The sequence below is a fragment of the Brachionichthys hirsutus genome, unplaced genomic scaffold, assembly GCF_040956055.1.
Source record: "Brachionichthys hirsutus isolate HB-005 unplaced genomic scaffold, CSIRO-AGI_Bhir_v1 contig_283, whole genome shotgun sequence".
NCBI classification, from domain to species: Eukaryota; Metazoa; Chordata; class Actinopteri; order Lophiiformes; family Brachionichthyidae; genus Brachionichthys; species Brachionichthys hirsutus.
In genome coordinates this window covers 36862-61985 of record NW_027180371.1, presented here as the reverse complement: position 1 = coordinate 61985, position 25124 = coordinate 36862, and the positions used below count along the sequence as shown (strand labels likewise).

Here is a 25124-nt window from a genome sequence, read left to right as displayed (position 1 = left end):
AAAGCAAAGCTATGTCAGTGGGCCTGTAAAGCGTTTGCTGACTATCTGATGTTCCCTCTTTTACATTGGAGAAGGCATATGTGGACAGTCATGTGTGACAACTCTGTCTTTAATAGTTTGCTGCTTTAAAAAAAAAAGTAATGTGTCCAGAGGCAGATGTACAATGAAGTACAAATATTTTATTACCCTGATTAAGTTGAGGGTTTTTTTTTCGGAATCCGTGACTTACTTGAGTATTTATTTCTCTGACAGCACTTAACTTTTACTCTCTGCATTTTAAGACACCCATCTGTTCTTTTTATTCCTTGGATTTTTAAGGCTGACTGGTTACTATAGTAGATTTATTTCCCTGGCTTACAACAGCAGAAAGAAAATATGATACTTTGGTGCATTCAACGGTGCGTATTATGCGTAGAAGAAGAAACTACATGAGAGACGTAAACACTTGAAGAGGTGGACAGATCAAGAAATGCATGCAAGAAACAATCTGGACATGGTCACTCATGCTGAATACTGCAGGTCAGAAATAGGACAGAAAGTAAAGTTTCTGAAACCTTAGATTACTCTTTATTGATTGCTATCTATATTATGACAATATGACATGAGGCTTGGTTAGATGTTTTACTTTTAATATTGCCTTTTTTTTTATCCAAAAGTCTCTGTCTCTCGTGGCTGGGGGCCCACATCTGTAGCTCATTTCAGGAGGGCTCCTGTGTATTCTCTGAGCCAGCACAGTAGCGTTAAAGCTAAATCTACTGGATCAACAGCCCCCTGTACTTAGATATTATAAATATGCACGTTGTTATCATAAAAGGAAAATTAGTGCAGACAGTTTTACATTGTAGCGTTATCTGCAATGTCATGTGGATATTAACAGGATACACAAATCAGCAGCTCATTCCCCTCATTATATTTATTTATATGTTTGTTTTATTTATTTTTTATTTAATATTCCTTTATTTATGAAGCTAGTATTTTTTGTGCATGTTTTGTTTGGTTGAGATGTACATGGTGTTGATTTGTTCAGTCAATACTTATAATATTATATGTTTTATATATAAAAGCAGTGTAATGTATCATTGTTGAATAATATCCATCACTTTCACATCTCTAATATCCAATATCAATATTTATCATTTGCCAAGATCTCGCTGCAATTTTCTTTTCTTTTTTTTGCAAAGTGCTTCCATGCAAGGTCAAACTATAACAAGCGCAGCTTCAGTCCCAACTGGGACACTTGATAAATTCCAGGTGTCAAGTTAAAGTGAATTTTAGATGGATGGAGAGAAAGATGGGAAAGAAAGACAATCTGCCAAAGAGTTCAAATAGATTTTTTTTTCCTCGATGTGCCAAACAGAAAGAAAACACATAATTGGTTCATCTGAGGTCTTGTAGAAATAAACATGAGCGTCCTCTGATGTTCTGCACAACAACTGTGCACATTATTCTCATGAATAGTCATCAGATGTATTTGCATTTTTTCCCCTACTATCTGCTTACAAATGTCATTAAATGCATGCACTGAACTGAGAACAAGCTACCTATAAACAATGAGAAAGTTCACATGTCGTCTTACCCTTCAGGAGTTCTGTCTCCTTACTCTTTCTTTCAGTTTTGTCTCCGTCTTTAACGTCACCAAACATCTCCTTGTGCCACCTGTTAACAGAAATGATTCAAAGACGACTTTGCAGCCACTGGCTTTTCCTCTCCCTCCCACTTCAATTTGTTAAAAATATTTTCCAAAATGCCTATAGGCCAATGGGAAGTCAGTTTGGGAGCGTCACATCTCTCCCCCTCTCCTCAAGTGATTGAATAAAAAAAAGGAGATGGAGAAGAGGAGAGAGATAATGAGCAGCATTTACTACTTTTTCGCTCCCGGGCAAATCACCCTCTCTCTGAATGTTAATCTCTTTCACATAGAAACTAGGGCCTTAAACATTACAGTAACTGAATAAAAGTAGAATTTAAGGGGGAGGGAGATCGAAGCCAAGACAAATGCAGAGTTGGCTCTGGGCAGAAAGAACAAAATTGAAAGAGGATATATTTAATAAAAGAATGCAAGAATAAAGGAAAGGAAAGGTTCCTGTTGGTCAGATGTCTGGGAGGGAGGCAATAAAGAAATGTCAGAATTGGGTTTGACATTTATGTGCTTTTCTGCCTGAAATATTCCTCAGGTTGTTTGTGTTGCACCAAGTGGCAAAGCCTGCAAAGCATGCATGTCTGTTTCCCTTTGCGCACGTGTACAAACAGGGACAGAACAAACACCATCCACCACCCCGACTATCGTGTCTAGGTTGTCAGTACTTAATGCCGACAGCATGTCATTTGTTCAGGTTTCAAATGTCTGGAAGAGCATCAAGGATGGTAGGAACGCAAACTATGACCATCATGGGTAGTTTGCCATAAAGAGTGACTTGTAGCTGTGCAATGTGGCCGCGTGGGGGCAGTATACCAGCTATGTGTCAATGTTATATTGATATTTTATAAAAATAATTTGCTGACATTGATAAGCAAATAAATAATAATTCTTCTTTTAAATGCTTTCATGTTGTGACATACATTATTTTATTCCAACTGACTCCTAATTTTTACCGCAAGGCATGCTTCACTATGTTGACTGTTCATCAGAGCATATTTGCAGTTTTTCCAATAAAACTCTCAGAACAAAGTTATATTGTTGGCACTGAAAGGGAATATAACTCCTGAAAGATACTATCTGTCATTGTGCAGCAGTGTCTGCAGTGTTTTAAGAACAAGCTCGCTCTCCTAGACCAGGGACAGAGATGAATGAATCCCCAGATGCTCCATAATGACAGTCATTATAGAGAGTTTACACTTTCTCTGGAAGTTAAAATGTAATCTTGGAACATCAGCGCATGTAATGTTCAGCCTTCGGTCCTGTAGTTGAGGTTTGATCCCCTTCAAATAACCAGAGAGCTATAAAACGAGGACACTTTTAATTATACTACTCCGAGAGAACAAAGTCTAATTAAGATGCCTTAAATTTTATGAAACCTTGAAGGGTGTCAAGCTAGGATTGTGGAGTAAATTTTAATCTTTAGATTCCAGTAAATTCATTTGGAAATACAGTGATATTACCCGCACTCACACTAACTTAAACCTGGACACTTTAAATAAATACACAAAATGGGAACCGACAGACGGTTCCGAAAAAACAGCCATAGATCTCCAACACATGAAATATATTTAACGATCGCTAAGTGACTAAATGTCCGTCTTGTCTGGGGGGGATTATTCCAAGCTGACAATTTTCCATCGTTGTGGTAGAAATAATTTTTATTTTTATTTTACCCCCATCCCTGTCTAAACATTCAAAAACAGGAACAGAACGTTGTTTACTTGAAATTGACAAAATCAGATTAGAGGACGCTAGAGACCAAAGCTGCTTTAGCAATGCCACATGCTGCATGTTTACGCTGGGATTGACTTGCAGGAGGCTTTGATTTTCTTTTTTTTGCCAGCGTAAACGGAACGTGTGTGACTTTGGTTAGAAACAGATCTAGATTAGATGGTGCAGCGCAGATAAAGCCAGAGTCGTTTAAAGGGAAAGGAAACTGGTGCCACATGGAGTTTTGATCGATGTCTTCCTTTCAAAGCCTCGCTTACGTGTTCAGCCTGCTTTCATTTGGGCTAAAACATGCAAATAAATCCTGAGGCCACACACAACTTCAAAAATATTCAGGTTATAACCTGGTCAGTCTGCAGCCACTTATTATGCAGAACTCAGTTGAGTTTTTCTTTTTTTAAACATTACATGTTAAAAAATCCATCAGAATGATAATGAATGAGTACTTAATCATCGGCTATACACAATGGAAGACTGTTAATTGGAACTGACAGGGCCAGTCTGACTGATGAGCCGGTGTCAACAGCTGTTACACAGCTTCCCACATGGGCTGATGTGGATACCTGTCCTCAGGATCCGATCCACTTGACATGAGACCCCATGTAGGGGTCCACCGGGTGACGGTATCCGGTCCCTGCACATTCCTTTTGATCTTAGGGCCTCGGCGATGCTTTCTTCTTTGTTTCAGAGAAGGAAAGCAAAGTGAGACTTAAAAAAAAGAGGAGAGTTCAAGCAGCAAAAGGCTGACAGAGAAGTGAAGATCTGGGATTTTCAGATTTCTGCAACAGTCCAAATGAATAACGTGTTAGTTTGTTTTACTTTCAGATGAGGGTAAGCAGTCATTTGTGATTGTGCTTGAATGACAGAGTGACAGACACACTGTTTGAGTGATATTTCTCTTGGAGAGTACCTACCGGTAATAGCCCATTCCCTCCCTGTACTACTGCAGTTTTAACACAGTCAGGCATGAAATAGTGAGGTCATAAAAACGAACACTTCCTCAAACACTGACACAACAGAAACACTTCGGGTTTGTGTAACCGCACATGGCATTGCCCTTCACCTGAGTCTCAGGGGTCACCACAGGCTTGTTTCAGAAGCTCGCAGACTATACTTTCCAGAGCACTGGTGGTCCTGTAAGTATAACAACAGATGCGTCTTCCCTTTTTCTCTAATTCTCTGCCTTCCTTTTGAAGGAGCTGGACTCATTTGGATTCTGACTAATGTTTGATATGGTTGTTTTATCATTTATGTGGATAAGCATCCTAACCTGCTTGCATGCCTGCCATGAATTTGACATCACACACTCTAGCTCTCTCTTTCTGTCTTTCTCTCTCTCTCTCTCTCTCTCCTGGGGCAGAGGGGGGGGGGACTCTAGGCATTTCTGAGGTTTGGAAAGCAGAGATCTCTGAGTCAGTCAGGTCACGCCGTCTAGCTAAACGACCTGTATCTGCTTCAGATGGATACTGATTGGAAAGTGGTGAAGGAGTTCTCTTGCCGACGTGTCAGTGAAGGCATCGTCTTGAGACTGTTGATTCAATGCTTCAATTAAAGTTAGGTAACGGTATTATGTACTATAATGTTTAATGTCTGCAGACATTTCTGTCCACGTTTTGATACTATCTGTTTAAGCGTTGTGTCTGGTTATTAAATTTCTGAAAGTCAAAAAGATATTTTCCTCTTTTCAGTCTTAGTTTATCTCAAAGAGTTAAACTTCTTACAGGGTGTTTAAATACACTCACGGGAGCGTTTGAATTTTCCATGATTAAAAAAAATCATGGCTGAATGGTTTGCTCTGTCAGTGATGTATTAAATAGACTTTAAATACTGTAACATGTGCTTGGTTCTTTTCATTTGGCACAATAAAAAGACTGCATTAACTTTATTAACTTTAGTGTTGCCTACAGCTTTTCAAATATGAATATTAATCTAATAAATTACTCCATGTTGACAGAAGACCACATTGCACAGTTTAATTTAATGATGTCTGCTTTTTTTAAACCCCAAAAAGCTTCATTGTTGGTGGTGACAAAGGAGAAATGATGGGTCTGGGTTTATGAGGATTTCAGTCAGACATTAGAACAGGGAACCGACACCTCTGGAGGATGAAGAGGAAGAGCATTGTCTCATACTTGCGGGGCAACACTGCCACCTGTTGATCAACAGTACATCATGCATCATCTTCAAATTCTTTGCAGTATTTTTCAAAGGGAATATCGATTTGTAATTTAAAACACCAATCAAAAATAACCGTTGTTTAGTCAACTACAACAATTCATTTATAAATAGCTATCAAGTTTCTGAATTGCGCGTGTTGATATGTCATGGGAGCCACTTTAACTACTTCGCTGTGTCGTTGTGACCCTCTACACTGTGTCAGAAATACAATGTTTTTTATTTTATTTGTTTGTTCCGCTCATGGTGACTTCGGAAAAGATGGACAAAATGTATTTATTTCCTTGGAGGTTTCCTCCTTGTATCAGTTGCACTCCTGCTCGATAGGTGGCGATATTTTCAGTGCTTTCATTCTTCCTTGGTGATTTTGGACAGGAGCGAATTAAAAATGGCGGCCATCAGGATAGCATGTTTAGGGTTAAATACATTTTACGCTACTTTATGCGTCCCAAAGCAGGTATTTCGGTTACTATAACGTCATATATTCTGTATTAAGAGAGTGTATTATGAGCATGTTTCCGACTCAGTAGAAAATACGTAATCGAGAGCAACGTTTTCAGTTTTAGTGTGTATTTACTAGCTTTGTAGCTATAGCTTGTCTGCAATGTCACAAACGCTGTTTCGTAGCTAAATAGCTTCCTTGTTATACGCCGTAATAGTTTACAGCAAATGCTGGAACACTGTATGCAGGTGCTGAGGAGCTGCTGGGGAACAGTGGAGCAGGTGAGGGGTAACTATGTTAACTGGAGGATGGTGAGGGACCTCAAAAGAAGACAGATGGCCTTTGACTACGCAGATGAGAGGCTACGGATCAATGCACTGAGGAAGAACACCGTCCTGCCCAAAGAGCTTCAGGTAATAAGTAGTTGTTTTTCCCTCAACCTCATGTTGTCCTTTGTTAAATTTATGTTGTTCCAATCAATAATTCAGAAGGAGTTTAGGATTAGGGTATTTTTTTCTTTGAAATACAGTATTATCTCATACTTATGGTCATAAATTACACAGCAGAGTAACACAGTTGGATGTTTTGAGTATTTAATGTGATTGTTCTTTCTACATGTCAATTTTGAGTTCATTATTAGTTGGTTTTTATTGAATCTCAATCTTTTTTGTAAGTCTCTATATGGCTCTATATTTAAAAAAATATTATCCCCCTTTGTGTGTAAAGAAGCATTGTGCGAAGTGTATTTATTGTCCAACTTTTTTCAAGAAAATACAAATAAATACTGAATTCCTAAACATTGGTTACTTTTACAGGAGGTCGCGGATCAGGAAATTGCTGCATTGCCCAGGGACAGTTGCCCTGTCAGAATACGCAACAGATGTGTGATGACTTCCCGGCCCCGGGGGGTGAAGCGGAGGTGGAGACTGAGCCGCATCGTCTTCCGCGATTTGGCTGACCACAGCCAGCTGTCTGGGATTATGAGGGCAAGGTGGTGACTGTGGATTCATTGGATGTTGCAGTCAAATTCAATCATAAAGTTTAAGAGGAGCAGGATGTATACAGACTTGTGTTTTGTCTTTCGCCGAGTGTATTAACTGCATTAAAAATATTTCGTCAGAAAAGTCTTGTAAATGTTGATGTTGCAGTCCATTTAAATAGGAAATGTTAAGGTCTCCTTATGGTTGACTCATTCAGAAATGGATGAATAATTATTTCACTTTACCTTCATAAATATCTTTGTTGTTGCGAAAAACAGTCCTGTATCATAGATATTACAAGGGAACCTATATAGAAGCTGTAAGTGTTTTCATAGCTTTGCACAAGAAATTAATATTCCAATTCAGCAACTTTCCTTTAAATCTTAATATGTGTAATAGTCAACAGAAGTGCATTCAAAATCTGGCATATCCAGGAAACTGAGTTGTGAGTTGTTACCTGCTGCTAATTACAGGATGAGATTTTGTTCTTAAATTTAAACACTAACCTCACCATAATTCAAAGATTTTAATCATCTACATTCAATTTATTTGATCCCAATCCATGTACGCATAAAATTCATAATAAAACTTACTAAGTACATTGCAGCAAAAAATAACCATTTTAAATATTCCGACACTCCAGTCCAGTAGGTGGCGACGGTTCACCCTGGCTATCCCTAAAGAAGAAGGAAGTTACGTTATTCTGTCACCACTGAGCGTGCACGCATTTTAGGGAAGACAAACCCGTAACCTTTCTGAAACTCGCAACTTTAAAAAGATTCGGGCTAAATGGATGAACAGGTAAACACACTTTTATTAATTTTATTGTCGAAAGAATTTGTTTTTGTTGTGGCATTAGCGAGCTGGAGGTTGCTAACCACATGGTGCCACACAGCAATGCTGCTTCGGCTAGCATTCGTTAAACTAGCTTGGTTTGGTTCGATTTTCAGAGCAGTGTTGTTATATTTTAGTTCACGAAGTGATTGGATTCGCTTAACCAAAAGTAACACGCCTATTTGTGGAAGTTTACATCAATGCTTAGTCATGCGAGGTGGCAGGAGTCAATTAGCTTAGTTAGCTGTAGCGAGAGGCTGCATTTACGCTATTGTTTAATTTACTAATTTAGCTAGCTAGGTAACTAATAATTTATCAATGTCCTCATATTGAAGGCATCGATCAACATATGTTGTAAACATATGTTGATCGATCAACATATGTTGTAAACATATGTTGATCGATGACCGCTCTATTTTTTTCTATTCCAAGAGTTGCAGCTCCCTTACAGCAGTAAACAGAAAGAATGTTTACAACAAAAAACAATTATAATGACATAATAATATCCTGTTATAAGTAGTTAAAGAAATATTGTGACCAATGAAAATAGAAATCATGTCCGAGCTGAGGTGAAATTACTCCTTTTGATGCATTGCATATTTTTAGTTAATACTTGCTCTCTGATCTTTCTAACTAACTCAATGATGGACATCCATTAGTGATCTAATCCTTGCCCCCCAAATACAGATCAAACAGCTGGAGGCAGATTTGCAGGAGCTGGGATCACTCGCGGAGAAAGCGGAGAGGAAGCGAGTGCAGGAGCTGTTAAAGCAGGAGCAGAAACAGGTGGAGAAGGAGCTTTCTGTCAAAAAACAACAGAAAGAGCAACAAGCTAGGAGAGAGGCAGACCCAGCTGCTGTCTCTAAAGCCACGTACACAGTCAAAATCACCAACTATGGTATGGTTCTATTATTTCTTAAGACTACAACGTATTCACACATGTGCTGGAATAAAGAAGGTATTTGCAAATTGCCCACACTTCTCTTCTTCTCTGCAGCATGGGATCAATCTGAGAAATTTGTCAAGATATATCTTACATTGAAGGACGTGCACAAAATTCCATCGGAAAATGTTGAGGTCAACTTCACAGATGGGTAAGATGGTAATCGTATATGAACACGATGTTGATTAGTAATGGTGGTAATATAATACAATTGTGGCAATTGTTCATTTTTCTGCAGGTCATTGTCTGTGCTGGTGAAGGAACTAAACGGGAAAAACCATAATTTGGCGATTTCCAACCTGTTGCATCCAATCAATCAAAATGACAGCTGTAAAAAGGTAAGTGAATATAAATATTGGTTAGAATATTGCTCAGGCACTTAACAAGTACTGGCATATTTACTCACCTGCCTTAATATGTGATAACTAATACAGAACATCTTGTGTGACACACATACAAATGTAACGGTTGTAAAAGCAAAACTGTAAAATTTCCTGCCATTTATTCCTTAGGAAAAATAAGACATCAAGCCGAGCAACCTACATTAGGAAAATGAAATCAAGCCTTCAGCAAAACACTGAAGGCTACATTTCTTCTAAGATTTAATTGTTCAGTATATTTACACTACACACCTTGTTGGCAAACTTCCCAGACACTGTTAATAAAGGCAAATCAAATAATTATTTATTAGCATTCCTCAGTATGTATATTGGTTTATTCATTTGATTATTTTGTAGTCATATGACCGGCCCTAAATCTAGATTTCCTGTTGTGTCTGTCTGAATTTCTGTTCAACTATTTTTTTTTTATAGATCCATCAGAATTTCCAAAGAAACATGGGCATCTAATATTAGTACAGTTCTAGTAGTGTGGTTGTCCATGGTGATGCTAAGACTGGTGTTGAGTCTACCAACTTGAATGGAAAAATAGCAGAAGGTTTGAAAGACCTAACAATCTGCTCCTTTCAACAGATAAAAACAGACATGGTCTTGGTCATGTGCAAGAAGCAGACCTCAAATAACTGGGACTGCCTGACAAAGGTGGAAAAGCAGTCCAAGGAGAAAGCGTAAGTTTAAAGAAGAGAGAGACTGTAACTCTCTGCTCTTTAAACTGTAGCCTGTGTGAATATCAGTTATGCGTACAAACGTTTGACCTCCTGTCCCTCAACAGAAAACCAAATGTAGACGAGAGTGCAGACCCCGGCGATGGGCTGATGAACATGCTGAAGAAGATTTACTCGGAGGGAGACGACGAGATAAAGAGAACCATCAACAAAGCCTGGTCGGAGTCCCAAGAGAAGAAGACGCGAGGAGAGGGCACGATGGACTTCTGAACTGCTTTCTCACCGCAAGGCAGCTAACTTAGCTTGAATCTATTAGTCATGGTCTGAAGTCCAATACGTAAATCACATTACCACGAAATCTTGACATTCAGCAGACAGCTCAGCAGTCAGGTGTGCCCTCTTTTATTTTTGTACCTTGCTAATCTGATATTCACTCTTCGTTGCGCATGCTTTTCTCAGTTCCTCAGCAAACATCTGCTCAAATTTAATTCTTCTATCCAGCTGTCGCAGAGCAAGAATTTGCAATGATTACATTTTTTTTGTCACATTTAAGGGTTGAAGTTATTGTCAGTAATTCATCCAGTCCAGTGTGATTTACGTTCCTGTATGGGTCTGTATTTTAGTCACTCTTGCTGCATGGTGTGTAAAACATTCTAATCCCTTAATGTTTCGCTTGCCTATTGTGATCTTTGTGCAGGTGCATTATACAAAAGCTACTTTCCTCCATTTGTGTACATGTTGGAACATTTTACTTTGCTGTATTGTCATTGTTCATAAAATCCTCACAAATACAGATTGAACTGAACTGTCCTCAGTTGTCTCGTTTTTAAACGCACCTCTTATTTTTACTGTTTTAAATATTGACTGAGCATAATGCTGATTTCTCAAGTCATTGCAAGGTGGGGATTTTACCTGTGATCAGAAAATGAGAATCCAGCTACATAACATTTACAGACTTACATTTCACATCTTGTTTCCAGAGCATTAAAATCCAGTAAACCTAAATAATAACTGAGCATAGCCACACTGTACTCTATATCTTGTTGCCAGTTGCTATACAATAATATAACTGGACTAAGAATCACACATTATACCTCATTAAAAGTAATATGAGGCCAGAAAGGGATTATTATAGAGCTCACTCATACAGGAACCAAACAATTGGTGTTAGGATTCAGCATTACATTCTAGACTCAAATCCAGCTTTGTTTTTTTGCCTTAATGGAACTGCTTAATTACTGACATGAATTACTATTCGGACACCATAACGTTGTCCTTTGTTATTCTATTATTTACCTGATTATATTCTGGTTTTACAATCGCGGCAAATAAGCTATTTTTTAAAAAAGCACTAAACGTGCATTCTATTATTATTATTATATACGCCGTTAGTTAAAGAGTAAAGTTAAAAAGTATTTAAAAGATTTCATCGTGTGCATTGGCTGTCTTGTATCTGGGACGTGAACCCAGAGTTTACGTCAGCAGCACAGCAACCAATGGGCATCTGATCCGTCACTGACGCGCTCAGCAGCCAATGGTCGTCTGATCCGTCACTGACGTCACTGACGGATCAGACGACCATTGGCTGCTGAGCGGAGTGACGGATCAGATGACCATTGGCTGCTTATCCGTCACTCCGCTCAGCAGCCAATGGTCGTCTGATCCGTGTATGACGCGTAGAAGACGCACATCTTTCGCGTTTCTGTATAGTTCTGCTAACAGTTAAGCTAAGTCAGCTGCTGACAGTGTCGGAGATCGTAGTGTTTTGTTTTATCGCCTTTATGCTGTATTTTGTCTCGGCTAATACGTTCAATGAGCTGTCCCGAAGTTACACAGGTGTGTCCTTTGCTTAAATAGCAGCTTGGAAAGTTAGCTACACGACAGCAATCCGTCAATAAGTTTGCGAGGGTTTCAGTACTCGGTTAAGTTGGAGCTAGTTAGCTGAAAGCAGGATCATAGAACACCGTGAAGTGTTGTTCTTCCACGCTGCGTGGAGCTGAGTGAAGCTGCTCGTGATTTTGGTGCACCGCTAGCTTGTTAAGACGCTGTTTAGCTTCAGAACCTGTGTTCGAGTTCATTGACTCACTCAACAGTCCTAATAACCTTCACATTGTAAATGTGTTAGTCAAGGCTGAACGTTTTCAGAGCAGGTGAACACAAATAAATATAACTTAAATGAAGTTACCCAAATTTGTCTTCAATTTGCTGCTATTATGGTGTTGGGAAATGTATTAATGTTTGTGTTTGATTGTTGTTGTTGTGTTTTACTTTTGCAGTGTTGATGTTGCAGACGGTGTTTCCCAGAGTGACCCGGTGGAGGTGAAAAGATGCAGAAGGGGTTTGTTTAAAAAAAAAATAAAAAAAAATGTTGCTGTTAATTCCAAATAAAGACAGCCGTTGACATTTGTCTCCTGTGTTTCAGATGTAGTTCTAAGCTTTGTAAAGAAGACTGCGGTTGAGGTAGCAGCTCTGCTCATGCTCCGGAAACCGCTGACGACGATATCTGAAAAGCTCAGACATTATGAAGAGATGCAGGTTTATGCGCCATTCATAAATATATTGATTTTTACTCGCTTATGCCGTTAATCTGCCTGCAAAACAAACACGTTTTTGAATCCTATGTGTAAAACAAGACATATCAATTATTAATGGTGTTCATTTGCATTTTAGACTCATGATAACATGAGCAGTGACCAAGTGGATCAACATGTTTATCAGGACACGTCAATGTCACAGTCTGAATTGCAATCTTAAAGCAGCTTTGTCACGTTGATTGGGCATCTCATTTATTTTTGTATTTAACTTTCAGATCGTAGTATTTAGTTTTACCACTGTTGAAATAGTCCTGGCCCACGTCAAAGAGTTCGGTAGAATTTTATCGTGTGTGTCTGGGGATGTACGGATGGATAATTGACGGAATTTCGTCGCTATTTGAGCCCGTTCATGGGCAAAATCCCACCGAGTGGCCCAGGAAAGGTAACAGTAGCGACCTGGCGTGTTAGCGGGGGAACAGCAGCAACAGAACCACAACAGACCGGCTAAACAGAACTAGCAGAGGTCGGTTAATGCTTCAATCGGTCCCTGTGCTGTATTATGTTTAGGTTAATGGCTAACACGTTCAATGAACTGTCCCTAACCACCAGATGGCAGCTGCGATCAAACATTTATTTCACTTGAGCTTATCTCACACACTTGGATGAGCGAAATCTACCAGAATGCTTTATGGTAAAATCTTCATTTGAAAGAGTTTCCAGGATGTCATAGTAGACTTAACTCACGCGTGCCCATTCTAATTACGAGACCTGTAAGGATGCCAGACTAATTTATCCTGTAACTATTCTGGTCAAATGATAATACTTAAATATATTTCCATGTGAACGTGTCTGATTTCACTGAAATCAATATGTTCTCTAGTTTCCATCACAAGCTCGGGAGGTGATCATTTAATTTAACTTTATTTGCAACACGTGTTGATACCAGAGTCTCCTTCAACAACCTGGAAAAAAAAAAAAACATGACTGGAAGCTGGAAACTCGCCCCGGCGTGTCCGCGCAGCCACGCCGGGGCGAGTTCACCATCTTCACCATCCATTCATTCATATGTCTTCATCAGCTTTTGATTGCGTGTCCGTGCCCCCCCCCCCCCCAAACACACACACACACACACACACACACCAGTGCGCCGCCTCCCTCTCGCTCCGTCCTCCGTGACGTCGCCCACCGCCTATAAAGCCTCCGAGAGCAATGCCCAGACACGACAAATGGGTACGGGCGCTTGAGTGGACGCGTCGGTACAAGACTGACTACTGAGAATATAAACGAGGAGGATATATACGTATATTTAGGCTCCGCGAACTGACCGTTTACCCCGCCGTGCCCGATGGATACCGGCTGTTTCACCGCGGCGCAGCGTCTTTCCTGCCACACCATGAATGCGGATTTCTTTAAAGCTGCTCCGGAGCGTGGAACGTCCTTCGCCCCGGTGAAAAACGGCAGGAATAAACCCGAACAAGCCAAACCAGAACTGGCCCAAGTGGTGACGGACTCCAAGACGGGGAGATCCTACTGCAAAGGAAAGCTTTTGGGAAAGGTACGCTTTTTAATATAATGTGCGTCTGCTTCCGCTACGTGGATATTTCCAGGTGTTTCCGGGTCTTTTAGTCAAAGACTCGCTGGTTTTTAGGTCGATCCGGACATTGGCAGTGTTTTAATTAAAGATGCCCATTAGCTGATCTCCAGGTGTGTTAATGCGGCGCGTCTGTAATGACCTCATGGTGGCCAAACCGGCGCGTCGTTGAATGAATGGATCAGGCGCAAGGTGCGTCACGGCTCTCACGCGCGCACACGCAATTGACAACACCTTTATAAAACCCGGGGTGCGTATTTACAACGATCATCCCACGCGCTCACCCCCCGAGACGGCTGCTCTGTGGCTGTGAATCCCCGCTCCATGAAACGCGTATGAATGGAGCGGCTGCGTCAACGTGTTGCGCGTCACCGAGCAGCTTTGCTTTTGGGCAGCCGCCCAAGTCTCGTGGCTCTCTGTCTGTTGCCTGCCGCAGAGCTGGAAGCGTCTGTCCCCCCCCGTTCCGGTTCATGAATGCAGCAGCTCGGCCTGTCATGTCGTCAAGCCCGTGTGGCCCTGAATGCGTCTCGACTTGTGTCGCGATTGCACCAAAAAAACACGCTCGATGAGGTTTAATGCTAGATCCTGATGGATTATTACAAGGTATATTCAAAGATGGGTTTAAAACATATATATATATATATATATCCCCGTCCACACCAGCCTTTCAGTGTCGGCTGATTCAGTATAATGTTCATTGCTGTTCAGATGTTGATGGGATCAAATATCTGTCCTTGAGACCAGTTTTGTTAACCGGCTGTCTTGTTGGTTTCCCCCATAAGGGTGGCTTTGCTCGATGCTACGAGATGACGGACCTCTCCAGTAACAAAATGTATGCCGTGAAGGTGATTCCACAGAGCAGGGTGTCCAAGCCGCACCAGAGGGACAAGGTACGCAGTCCCCGGAGAGACGCTTCAGCATGGCCGTGTGTCGGTATCTGTGTTTTTAGGATTGCAGCATAATGCACACGCATACATTGACTTGTCTTTCTTTATTCTTCTTCCAGATAACAAATGAGATAGAACTCCACAAAACCATGTCCCACAAGCATGTGGTGAAATTCTCTCATTATTTTGAAGACCAAGAAAACATCTACATATTCCTCGAGCTCTGCAGTCGAAAGGTGAGACTGGAGGAATTGTCTAGAACAGTTTGTGCAGATTTCATTTCTCCGGGGCGGCGTCTTTTCAGCTTGCTTCGCCTCGTTGACGAAGTGGCTCAATCGAGACTCCACACACGGGGCTGATGGTTCATTCGTTGTCTTTGCAGTCCCTGGCGCACATTTGGAAGGCGAGAAACACGCTCACAGAACCAGAAGTGCGATATTACCTCAGACAGATCATATCCGGCCTCAAGTACCTCCACAACCGAGGGATCCTGCACAGAGATCTCAAACTAGGTATGAGGCATTCCCAGGAATCTGCCGTGACTATTGCCAGGCTCGCGCCTCCTGTGGAATGCTGACGGAAGCAAATGCTTTTCTCTTTCAGGCAACTTCTTTGTCAATGAGAACATGGAGGTACGGCTGGGAGACTTCGGCCTCGCTGCCAAGCTGGAGACGGTTGAGCAAAGGAAAAAGTGCGTATTCTTTTTTTTTTTTAGACTGGCGATCCAAAAATGTTAGATCAGAAGGGAACTATTATTTGAAACTTCCCCCCAAATGTCAACATTTATTATATAGGCTCATTTAAAAAAAAGAAATGTTTTTGCTTTTACAATTGCACAAGTCTCGAAGCACATACTTCCTCCCACATCTTTCCTTCAGCAAGCACCCAACTAAACGGGTTTCCAAGTGGCAGTTGAGTGTAGAGCGTAGTTTCAGTACCTGTTTGACACCTTCCTGTGGAATACCTGAAGGCTGACTGTCCCAGAAAGAGCTCTAACCGCTACTTCTTTGTTTGCAGACTTGCAGAGCATAACCTACTTTGACTAGGACTTGTCATTAACTCTGCTCTGTACTTGAACTTGTCTTTAGAACCATCTGTGGGACTCCAAACTACTTGGCCCCTGAGGTGCTCAACAGACAGGGCCACGGCACAGAGTCTGACATCTGGTCCCTCGGATGTGTCATGTGAGTAGGATTTCTGATTTCAACGACAGAATTGCTCTTTTACTCATGTCTTGGCATTAATTTGACTCATTATACTGAATCATGTTTTTTTTTTTTTTTTGTCTCTCGAAATAAATGGTTGTCTGTTTTTTCCATCCCATTCAGGTATACACTGATGTGTGGCAACCCTCCTTTTGAGACTCTTGACCTGAAGGAGACCTACAAGTGTATAAAGGAAGTTAGGTACCATTTGCCTTCCACACTGTCCCCCGCTGCCCAGAAACTCATCTCTGGCATCCTGCAGAAGAATCCCAGCGACAGACTCACACTGGATCAAATCCTCAACCATGATTTCTTCAGCAAAGTACGCAACAGTTCCGATTCATTCAGTTTAAAGTTGCAATGATAGTTCATCAATTTTTCACTCTGTAGCACAAGAAATACGCCTCAAAGTCTAAGAAAAATCAAGAAATGTGTGCATATAAATATATACATTCACACTTATTTGACTAAAATGAGAGAAATAAATGCTTTTGCCTTGTGGCTCAGAATGAGATGTGTGTAGGCTTCATTCCTCTCCCGTCTTTGTCACGCCCTTGTCTTTATTTTGCTCTAGGGCTTCACCCCGGATAAACTTCCCCCTAGCAGCTGTGTGATGGTGCCAGAGCTCCGTCCCCCCAGCCCTGCCAAGAAATTCTTCAGCAAGATGGCAAAGAGTCTCTTCGGTAAAAAGAAACCGAAAGGTTAGTGAGGCTGTCTTGACACAGTTCTTATGTGTTATGAAATATATTCAGCTAGCAACTATCTTTTTGTGTGTGTATTCAGCATTTGTCTGAAATATTTCAAATTAAGGTAATACTAAAAAGGATTCCTGTTTTTGCAGCGGAGAAGATTCCCTGTGAGGAAAAAGATGACAAAGACATTTCCAAACTGGTGTCGGGCATCGTTAAATGCTCCATCAACCGGCAAATCAGCTACAAGACAGTGGGACCAAATGAGGTGTGTGTGTGTGTGTTTGTCCTATTTATACAAGAAGGAGAATGTTAACCTTGTTTACTTGAAACAAAATGGGGGCATTCCAAGGGCTTAACACGTTTTTCAGCATGCTCGTTTAAACAGTAAGACAGTCTTCTAAATGGCACCGCGCTCGGGTTTGAGTGGATGGATTACTCATCATGAAGGAGCGTTGGTTTCCCCCCCACAGAACAGGATTGTGAATGACAGTCTTGGACTTTCTCTGGCAATGTAATGCTTGATGTATAAGATTCTTGTCGGCAGCTTGGCTCTGATTTTACTACAGATTCATTAAAGCAGGGCTACATCTACGTGTGACTGCAGTATTCAAAGAATTCCACTCATCCGACCGGTCCCATTGCTATTTATAGAGGCCGACGGTTATTGCATTCCACCATGATATGCACAAGAAATGTTCACTCTTTGTTGTGCATATCTTCATATTTTACATACTCAGAAACAAGGTTTTATTTGAGAGGCATTAGTTGTTGTTGTTTCCACCCCCCCCCCAGTGAGGAGAATGTTTTTTTTGAAATGCTAGCTTTCGATCAGTTTTGTCAAATGAAATCGGAGCACATTTGCAGAATGACTCATATTGCGCGTCTTTGTTTATGATTTGGCCGCTTGTCCTCACTTTTCAACGTGTTTAGATCATGTCTGTTTTGTTGCTGCTCAGGTGTCGTCTCCAGCTGGTCAGCTGGTCAACTCTGTGCCTCTGGAACAGACTCCCGCTGAGGACGAATCCAGGAAGTCAATCTCACGGTCCTTCAAGGGCACCATGGCCAGCAGCACTGAACGTAGGAACAATGATTCTTCCTCTGTCGATGTCTCTCTGCGTTCCATTTTCAGTTTGGTCTTTTGGACTAATTGAATTTTTTGCTTTTTCCGTCCAGCATGTGAGGATATCCTTACCCCTGCAGCTATTGCGGAATTATCCGTGAAAGTACTCAACAGCTGCCTGGCGGCCATGCCTGCAGGTACGAGATCATAAACTTGCACATTATAACTGTGGATTCCAAATCCTTTATCGTTGTTATTAGATTGACTAGACGCCCCTGGGATCTGCGTAAATCTCCCGTAGTCCAAAGCCTTCATAACATTTGGAGGATTTTACTATCATTTGTTTTTTATTTTACTGTATTCATGAGACCAGTATGTTCTTCGTCGAAATTGTTCCCTTATTAATAAAACCTTTTATCTCCAGCGACAAGAAACCCACCATGCCTGTCCAGGCCACGGTCCTTCCTGTGGGTGACTAAATGGGTCGACTACTCTAACAAATACGGGTTTGGCTACCAGCTCTCCAACCAAAGCATTGGCGTGCTCTTCAACGAGGGAACACATCTCAGTCTGTGTAACCAGCGCAAGTAAGTCGTTATAGAACCGCAATGCTCACTATCATGTAAACACTTGTAATGCTTAAGGATGAAACTCTGCAACGTTACTCATTTTTTCCTTCCAAACAGGACGGTCCATTACTGCTTGACCAACAACAAACATTTCACTTTCCCTGCCGCCTCCCTGCCTGAGCAGCTTCGCAGCCAGAAACAAATTGTAGAGCTTATGGCCAACTACATGGAGCAGAACCTCATGGAGGTAGGAGCGAGCTTTGAGCACCAACAACGCAGCGTTTCGTTTCGTTGAACACTCGGATTGCATTTTTATTTTACTTTGAAAAAAGGTTCCCTTTTTTACGAACTTTTCGTAGATTTTCCGAGTTTATTTAAATTAAGGGCACAATTACCAAAGGTGACATGCTGTTGCTGAAGCAAAATGTTCTGACCTTGACCCCTCAGGGCGGAGATCTGGTTTGTGAGGATCAATTTTCCGGCACCCCTCCTCTGCTGCTTCAGTGGGTCAAGACTGACCACGCTCTTGTTATGCTTTTCAACAATGGCACGCTACAGGTTTGTTGCCATCAATGTGATTTGTGTTGCCGCAGCACTTCAAACAAACCTGAAGTTGACCATATCCTATATACCCGTTTTATTAATACTAGTATTTGATCCATTCCAGGTGAACTTTTACACCGACCACACAAAGATCATCTTGTGCAAGTCGTCTGACGATTCCTACCTGCTCACCTACATCAGCCGCGATCGTGTCTCGTGCACTTACCTCCTTAGCATGCTGATCGAAATGGGCTGCACCGCCGAGCTAAGGCACCGACTGCGATATGTGGTGCAGCTGCTCCAACACCATACAGATTCCTGAGAGCACGGCTCTGTGCCTCCCAGGCTGGCTAACCTCTCCACTCAGGCAGCCTGAGTTGTTTGGTGTGATTTCTCAACTGTGTGGTGAGGAGCTGACTGCTTCCCCATTGCCAGATGGAAGGCTGCTCAGAGGAGTTTAGTAAATATTCTTGTCTGGACTGGTACTTATGCAGCTGATTTTCAAATAGATTGACCTTGATAAACATTAAGGTGTCAGGAAAGTTGCCCAATGCAGCATCGGCCCCAAGGGTGTGTGCCTGTCCAGCTTCAGCCTCAAATGTATCCACCTGGAAGGTATTGATGCCTGAAACTGGAGACTCCTTCTTGGCCGGGACCCCCCCCCCCCCACACACAAGTTGATGCTAAATTAACACCAAAACCTGCTTCATACCTTCCTTTCCTGAAAACCTCTGCTTCTTTGGCGGGATCATTCAGTCACCAACCCAGCCCTGCAGCTCACAGCCTTCTCCTGAAAGCCAATAACCCTGGCATGGTTTCTCAAAGGTACCTAAACACTACAATTGCAATTTTTGTGCTCGCAACAAGAATTATCTTGCAGCTGGAATCCTTTTTTTAGGCTCTATTTCAGCAGCAAGATATTTTGTGGTGTTGACTTGCACTTGTACTGTGATCTTGCAACAGATGTTTTGGGGAAGAACTATGATTTGATTAGAGAGAGAGAGACCCTCCTACCCTCGGTTGGTTTCTGTCCTCTTTGGACTACGGTGCGCACAGTCATTTATATATGTATTTTCCTTTAAGAAAAAAGTGAACCAGCCATAGGATCACACTACGATCTTGACCACACATGCACAAACAACATTCCAGGCCCTATTTGATGATGGTGGTGCTGTGGATTGGAGCGACTCATGGCTGCATCATTTCAGTCACATAAATTTCATTTCATTTTTTTCTTGGACATTAGAAACAAATCTCACTGGAAAACAACAGCAAAAATGGGCTATGGGAGCAACACGGTTCTGCACATGACTTTTTTGTAAATTCATCTGGAAAGCAATGTTTTACTGCCACTTGTTTTTTTATTTAGTTTTTAGCTCGATACCAAAAGGCATTTTTCCTTTTGTTGGTTTTAAATTGTTTTAAAGTCACATGCAGTAGGTGAATGTGTGTACCACAGTTTTACCGTAAGTTGGGGGGGGGGGGGGAAAGAGTAGGGATCAAAGTGCCTTTCTGAGGGATGTCTTCATAGTGCAATAACAGCCCTTTGTGAATGTCAAGCTGGATACAAACAAGAGTTGAGATGGATTTTACAGATGGAATTTACTTTTGTACTTGTAGCCAAGTTTAGAAGTAAGTCCAAAAGCACTACACTCACTACTTGGTGTAAGCATTTAGCGTATCCTATATATCCCATTAGTACCTACTATGGAGAACCATTGTACTCTGTTGTACTGTAATCTGTATATCAGTTTACATTGCTTTCTTTTCCAGACCCAGAGTTGTATCCTAAAAACTTTGACATGGAATGCAAGTATTACATGTTTTCAGAAAACCCAACATTGTGAAAGCCATCTGCCAAATCAGAAGAGTCTTGAATTTTCTTTTTTTGGCACATAATGTCCTGTTTATTTATTTATCTTTATTTATACATGTTTTTTATTTATTGTTTAAATGTTATGGTCTTGACAGAATGAAATGTTTAATTCCAATCACCTTTTTGTATGTAACTTTTTTGGGGGGGAAATGGGGTAAAAATAAAGATTATTCAAAACTGACTTCCCATATGCATTTGTTTCATCAGAAAATCAAAATTAAGCATTTCGTTATTTTTCTGACTAACTCCTGATTAATGGCAGCAGTGTGAAGATAAAACATTGCACCACATCAGCAATATATTCAGTTAGACATTTGGCAGAGGGTAAAACTTTAGAAAAGTTAACATATTTTTTTATTATGCAGATTGCCTTGCTTATCTCAGACATCTTTAAAATACATTGTCTATGATCATGTGTCATCTGAAACAGTCTCAGACTAATTCTAAAACTCTAAATTAATCATTAACACACTGATGCCTATTTCATGAAACTGGTACAAATAAATGAATATATTAGACAGAATGTTAAAGCAGTACGTACAGTCAGTCAGTACAAGCAGTCAAACAACCTGTCTGAGGAGTATTTAAAAAAAAAAAAAAAAAAAAAAAAAGCCCTTGCTGTCCCGTTTCCGTTGAAAGTCGTTCGTACGTAACTCAACTGAGGGACTCCTGCTGTCTTTTGATTGTATTCACCACATTTGCCTCAGTATTTCCATTTTAACTGTGCACTGCTGCTCTTCAGAGCTCTAACAGTCCCCATGTGATTCAATTAATCCTAAGATAAAGAAAACAGTACAGCGTGGCTGATATTGACGCTTTGTTCCTCCACTGAGCTGGGGCTGGGGTCATACCTTTGTAGCTGTTGGTTATTGTAGTCACCAATGGCAATGCTGAATAACAACCACCGTGGCTGGAACGACAGGCACCCGGACGATCACACAGGTTTGCATGGCCTGTAGTACACTGCTTATTCAAAGCTTTGGATTGCAAGTGAATGGAACAAAAGTCTTTGGATAATTTATCATCACGTGGGATAACATTCAAATTAAATGACTCAATTTGCTACAGAATTGAAAAATCTGCATTATAAGTTCTCTTTGTGCTTCTTTCATTTTGCATAATGTTACAATGGATTTTGCAGTGCAAATTATATTCATTTTCATATTCAGTCACAATATGTGGAAAAATAGTTATGTGACCTATCCCAGAGTGATGTTTTTGATTCTGACGTGAAAGCAGCATCATTGGCGATACAGTACTCGGCACTGTCACCCCACAGACAAAGGCTTTGGGTTCAAACCCGACTTTTGGCCTTCATGTGTTGAGTTTCCATGTTGTCTCCATATCAGAGTGGACTTTGGCTTCCTTCCACTCACTTGTTAGTTTCTCTATCGTTCCGATGATGACCCCAGAAGGAATCTGTGTCTTCAGTGTCAGTTTGAATAATGCCCCCCCACCCCCTCCCTGCCCTTACCCCTACTCCTACCCTGCCAAGAGTAGAAGCTTATAGATGTTAGATGGATGGATTTATAGAGCTAAACACCGTTATCAGCAATAAATATGTTGAGCATTCTTAAAGATAAGAGTCTATTTGAATTCTATTTTCTGAAGTGAGCTATTTGTAACTAGATTAGAATGTCCTTGTAACTTTTTCAGATGGTCAAACCTGGAAAGAGTTCACACCATATTGATTAACAGACTTAGGAGTGTCATCAATGATCACTGATGATTCACATTTCCAAATGTGCTTATTAAACAATGAGTTTGCTTTGTCACTGAAGAGGAATGCAGTTTCTTGGGGGGAGAGGCCTGTTCGGACATGTCCGGATGTGGCAACTGCTTCCCACAGATGCAAAGGTCGCCTACGCTGGGTGTTTCATAAGGTGTTAGTAGAGGTTAAATGCAGGGAATCCATTCAGCGCTGGACTGCTTTAAATGCAGTGTGAAGATATAAGATGATATTATGTTCTATATGAGCTCATTGTCTGGTGGTGAGGTCACCCACCCACTCCCTAAATTTGAAATAATTTCATGTGAAATGACCCGCCTGTGACGGCGGGGTTTGAAGTGCATAAATTCCAAACACAAGTCTCGATAAATGTCAACTCTTTCGCCTTCAGATTTTTACTGATTTTCTGCATTCCAAAACTGTCAATGGAAACCGACTCGGCAGTAATTTGATATCAAATCTTTGTAATAGGGGAAAAGAAAGCAAGGAAGAGTTGATATGAGATGAATAGAAGGAGGGGACATCCTTCCCGCTCTCTGTTACTATTTCACCGACCCTTGGCTTCGTCTTTTTCTGGCTCTGATGTGTGTGTGTGAGTGTTTGTGTTGGCTGTGCCTAAGTGGGATCCCGCCTCTGATGTCACACCCCCTCCCTGCTGAGGCTGCAACGGGAGCACTGCACACCATTATGTACGTCACAAACCAGCCTTACAGGAAATGTGTGTTTCCTTTTACAATCTTCCTTCTGTTTCCCATTATGACCACAAATGCCAACGTCATCCACGTGAATGTTACCAGGCAGGATTTTCCATGTATATTTCAGTTTTATCAGCCACACAGACTACAGCATGTCGGAGATTAAAATACTTGTGGGCCGTCATCCGGATTGTTTTAAACAAAAACAATTAAATTAATATAGTCAAAGTGCAGATTTTGTGAGCGATAGCAATATAGCGCAAGCTAATGCAATGCAGCTTGGCTGACGCCTCTGTCTCAGGCTGACGTTTTGATGGTTTCAACTTTTAACTGGTAAAATGAGAAATCTTATACATGCATTTTGTGCCAAATATAAGATGTGCGTTTTTTATATATGGTATATATATATAATGTAGACAAATGCATCATATTCCAGGCAAAAAGAATGTTTACCAATTGATGATTCATGCAGATGACATGAAAATAAGGGTCAAGCTAGCGCCACATAGCCCCTGTGTCACATCTCAATAGAAAAAGTGATCTATATTACTAATCCTAATGTTGTATTTTGTTAACGACAGGCAGCCTGCCTAGCAACATAATGATTTGATTTAGATTTTATCCTGTAGGCACTTTTTTTCTTTTTTTTTTAACTTTATTTTATTTTACCATTCAGTTGCTATTGCCGGTTGCAGTCATGCTATAAATGTAATAAGCACAAAGTCCTATCAGGATAGTGTGGTCCTATTTGGAAGCATTTTACGCCGATGCCTTTGGAATCATGCATATCCTGTAACTCCTGCGCTTGTCGGATGTAATTTGTCCTTTTTCTTTTGCGGTGCCTTTCTTCTCATTCCTTTCCAGCTGTGCTCATTATTCATCCACACTAATGATCGGCCTCAATATATCCTGCTGTGACAGCGGAACATGAAACAGCACTGAAACAAAGTCGCTGCATCAGGAAGTCAAACATCTGGAGGAGACAGATGAAGGGAAAGAGAGAGGGTAGGAATTCAGCCAGACAGCCATGTGCTACAGGACAATTTGATCTAATTAGTAACTTCTGTTTTCTCAGCAGCTCAACTCTCTTTCCCTGGCTCCTCTGTGTATAAAAGGCTATTGTGGGGGTTCCACGGAAGTCCACAAGCCAAGCCATGTGAGAGTGTGTGGGTATTTTGAGGCGGGGGGCTTTTGAAGGCTATAGTTAACACTCATTTCCTTTCAGGAACAAACATTTGTGAGTCATTTGCATCCTTTTCATCAGACCCTTCCCCTTCCCACATCTCAGCGTTCATACCGAGCGCATCGTAACATCACACAGCTCAGATCTCCACATTAAGTTTCCAGTTATGGCTTTCCCATCCACTTCCACATGCAATGATATCTCCCTGAGGAGGAATACGTTCACGTGATAGTTCTCAGTTCTTTCACAGCATCTCGGGTGTCACCTATACAACCTGTTCCCCGGTTTCCTTCTGTTGTCCTCATTTTAGATTTTTTTTTTACATTTTATTTGACTTCTTTTCTTACTTATCCTAAACCTCTGGAATCCCTGTGGAAGTTTGTACAACCAGTAGATATATGGAGAAAAGCGTTCTCGGGAATATGCACTTACCATGCAAGTGAAATGATGTATATTTATCACACAATTCAAATGATAGTCCTGAATGTTGGCAAAAAAAAGTTGGAAAACTTTACACCTTTGGATCAAACAGTTTGGCGGCAACAGAATGCAAATCTTAAATGGCAGTTTATCTATTTAGCATGTGATACAAATATGCTGCTAATGACATCCTCACTGTCCACGTGGCTTTCATTCATTTTAGCACAGAGTGAAGTTAAAACTGCGATCTCACTTGTGTGTGTGTGTGTATGTGTGCCTATGCGTAAACTTGGTAGGAATACACACCTAGACGCACAATCAGCTCAAGCATACACA

At 41.0% G+C, this 25124-nt stretch overlaps 3 protein-coding genes and 1 long non-coding RNA gene across 4 annotated transcripts; all 4 read left to right on the top strand.

Annotated features, from left to right (window-relative positions):
• The first annotated feature begins 5912 nt into the window (after nt 1-5912).
• Nucleotides 5913-7098, top strand: LOC137914169 (small ribosomal subunit protein uS14m-like). Its single transcript, XM_068757775.1, has 3 exons — nt 5913-5999; nt 6233-6397; nt 6800-7098. Exons 1-3 carry the CDS (start codon nt 5931-5933, stop codon nt 6980-6982), a joined length of 417 nt encoding a protein of 138 aa, XP_068613876.1. The 5' UTR covers nt 5913-5930; the 3' UTR covers nt 6983-7098.
• A 547-nt stretch (nt 7099-7645) lies between these two features.
• Nucleotides 7646-10604, top strand: cacybp (calcyclin binding protein). The gene is made up of 6 exons (XM_068757773.1): nt 7646-7765; nt 8486-8696; nt 8796-8892; nt 8980-9079; nt 9713-9807; nt 9912-10604. The coding sequence occupies exons 1-6, from the start codon at nt 7754-7756 to the stop codon at nt 10072-10074; spliced, it is 678 nt and encodes a 225-aa protein (XP_068613874.1). The 5' UTR covers nt 7646-7753; the 3' UTR covers nt 10075-10604.
• Nucleotides 10605-11521: 917 nt separating this feature from the next.
• Nucleotides 11522-12567, top strand: LOC137914170 (uncharacterized). The gene is made up of 3 exons (XR_011106414.1): nt 11522-11640; nt 12081-12142; nt 12227-12567. It is a non-coding gene; the product is annotated as an uncharacterized lncRNA (long non-coding RNA).
• A 1066-nt stretch (nt 12568-13633) lies between these two features.
• On the top strand, nt 13634-19207 carry plk3 (polo-like kinase 3 (Drosophila)). Its single transcript, XM_068757771.1, has 15 exons — nt 13634-13893; nt 14712-14819; nt 14936-15052; nt 15199-15328; nt 15420-15507; nt 15905-16000; nt 16145-16343; nt 16596-16722; nt 16863-16978; nt 17670-17790; nt 17887-17970; nt 18198-18360; nt 18460-18589; nt 18790-18900; nt 19010-19207. Exons 1-15 carry the CDS (start codon nt 13684-13686, stop codon nt 19205-19207), a joined length of 1998 nt encoding a protein of 665 aa, XP_068613872.1. The 5' UTR covers nt 13634-13683.
• The last annotated feature ends 5917 nt before the right edge of the window (nt 19208-25124 follow it).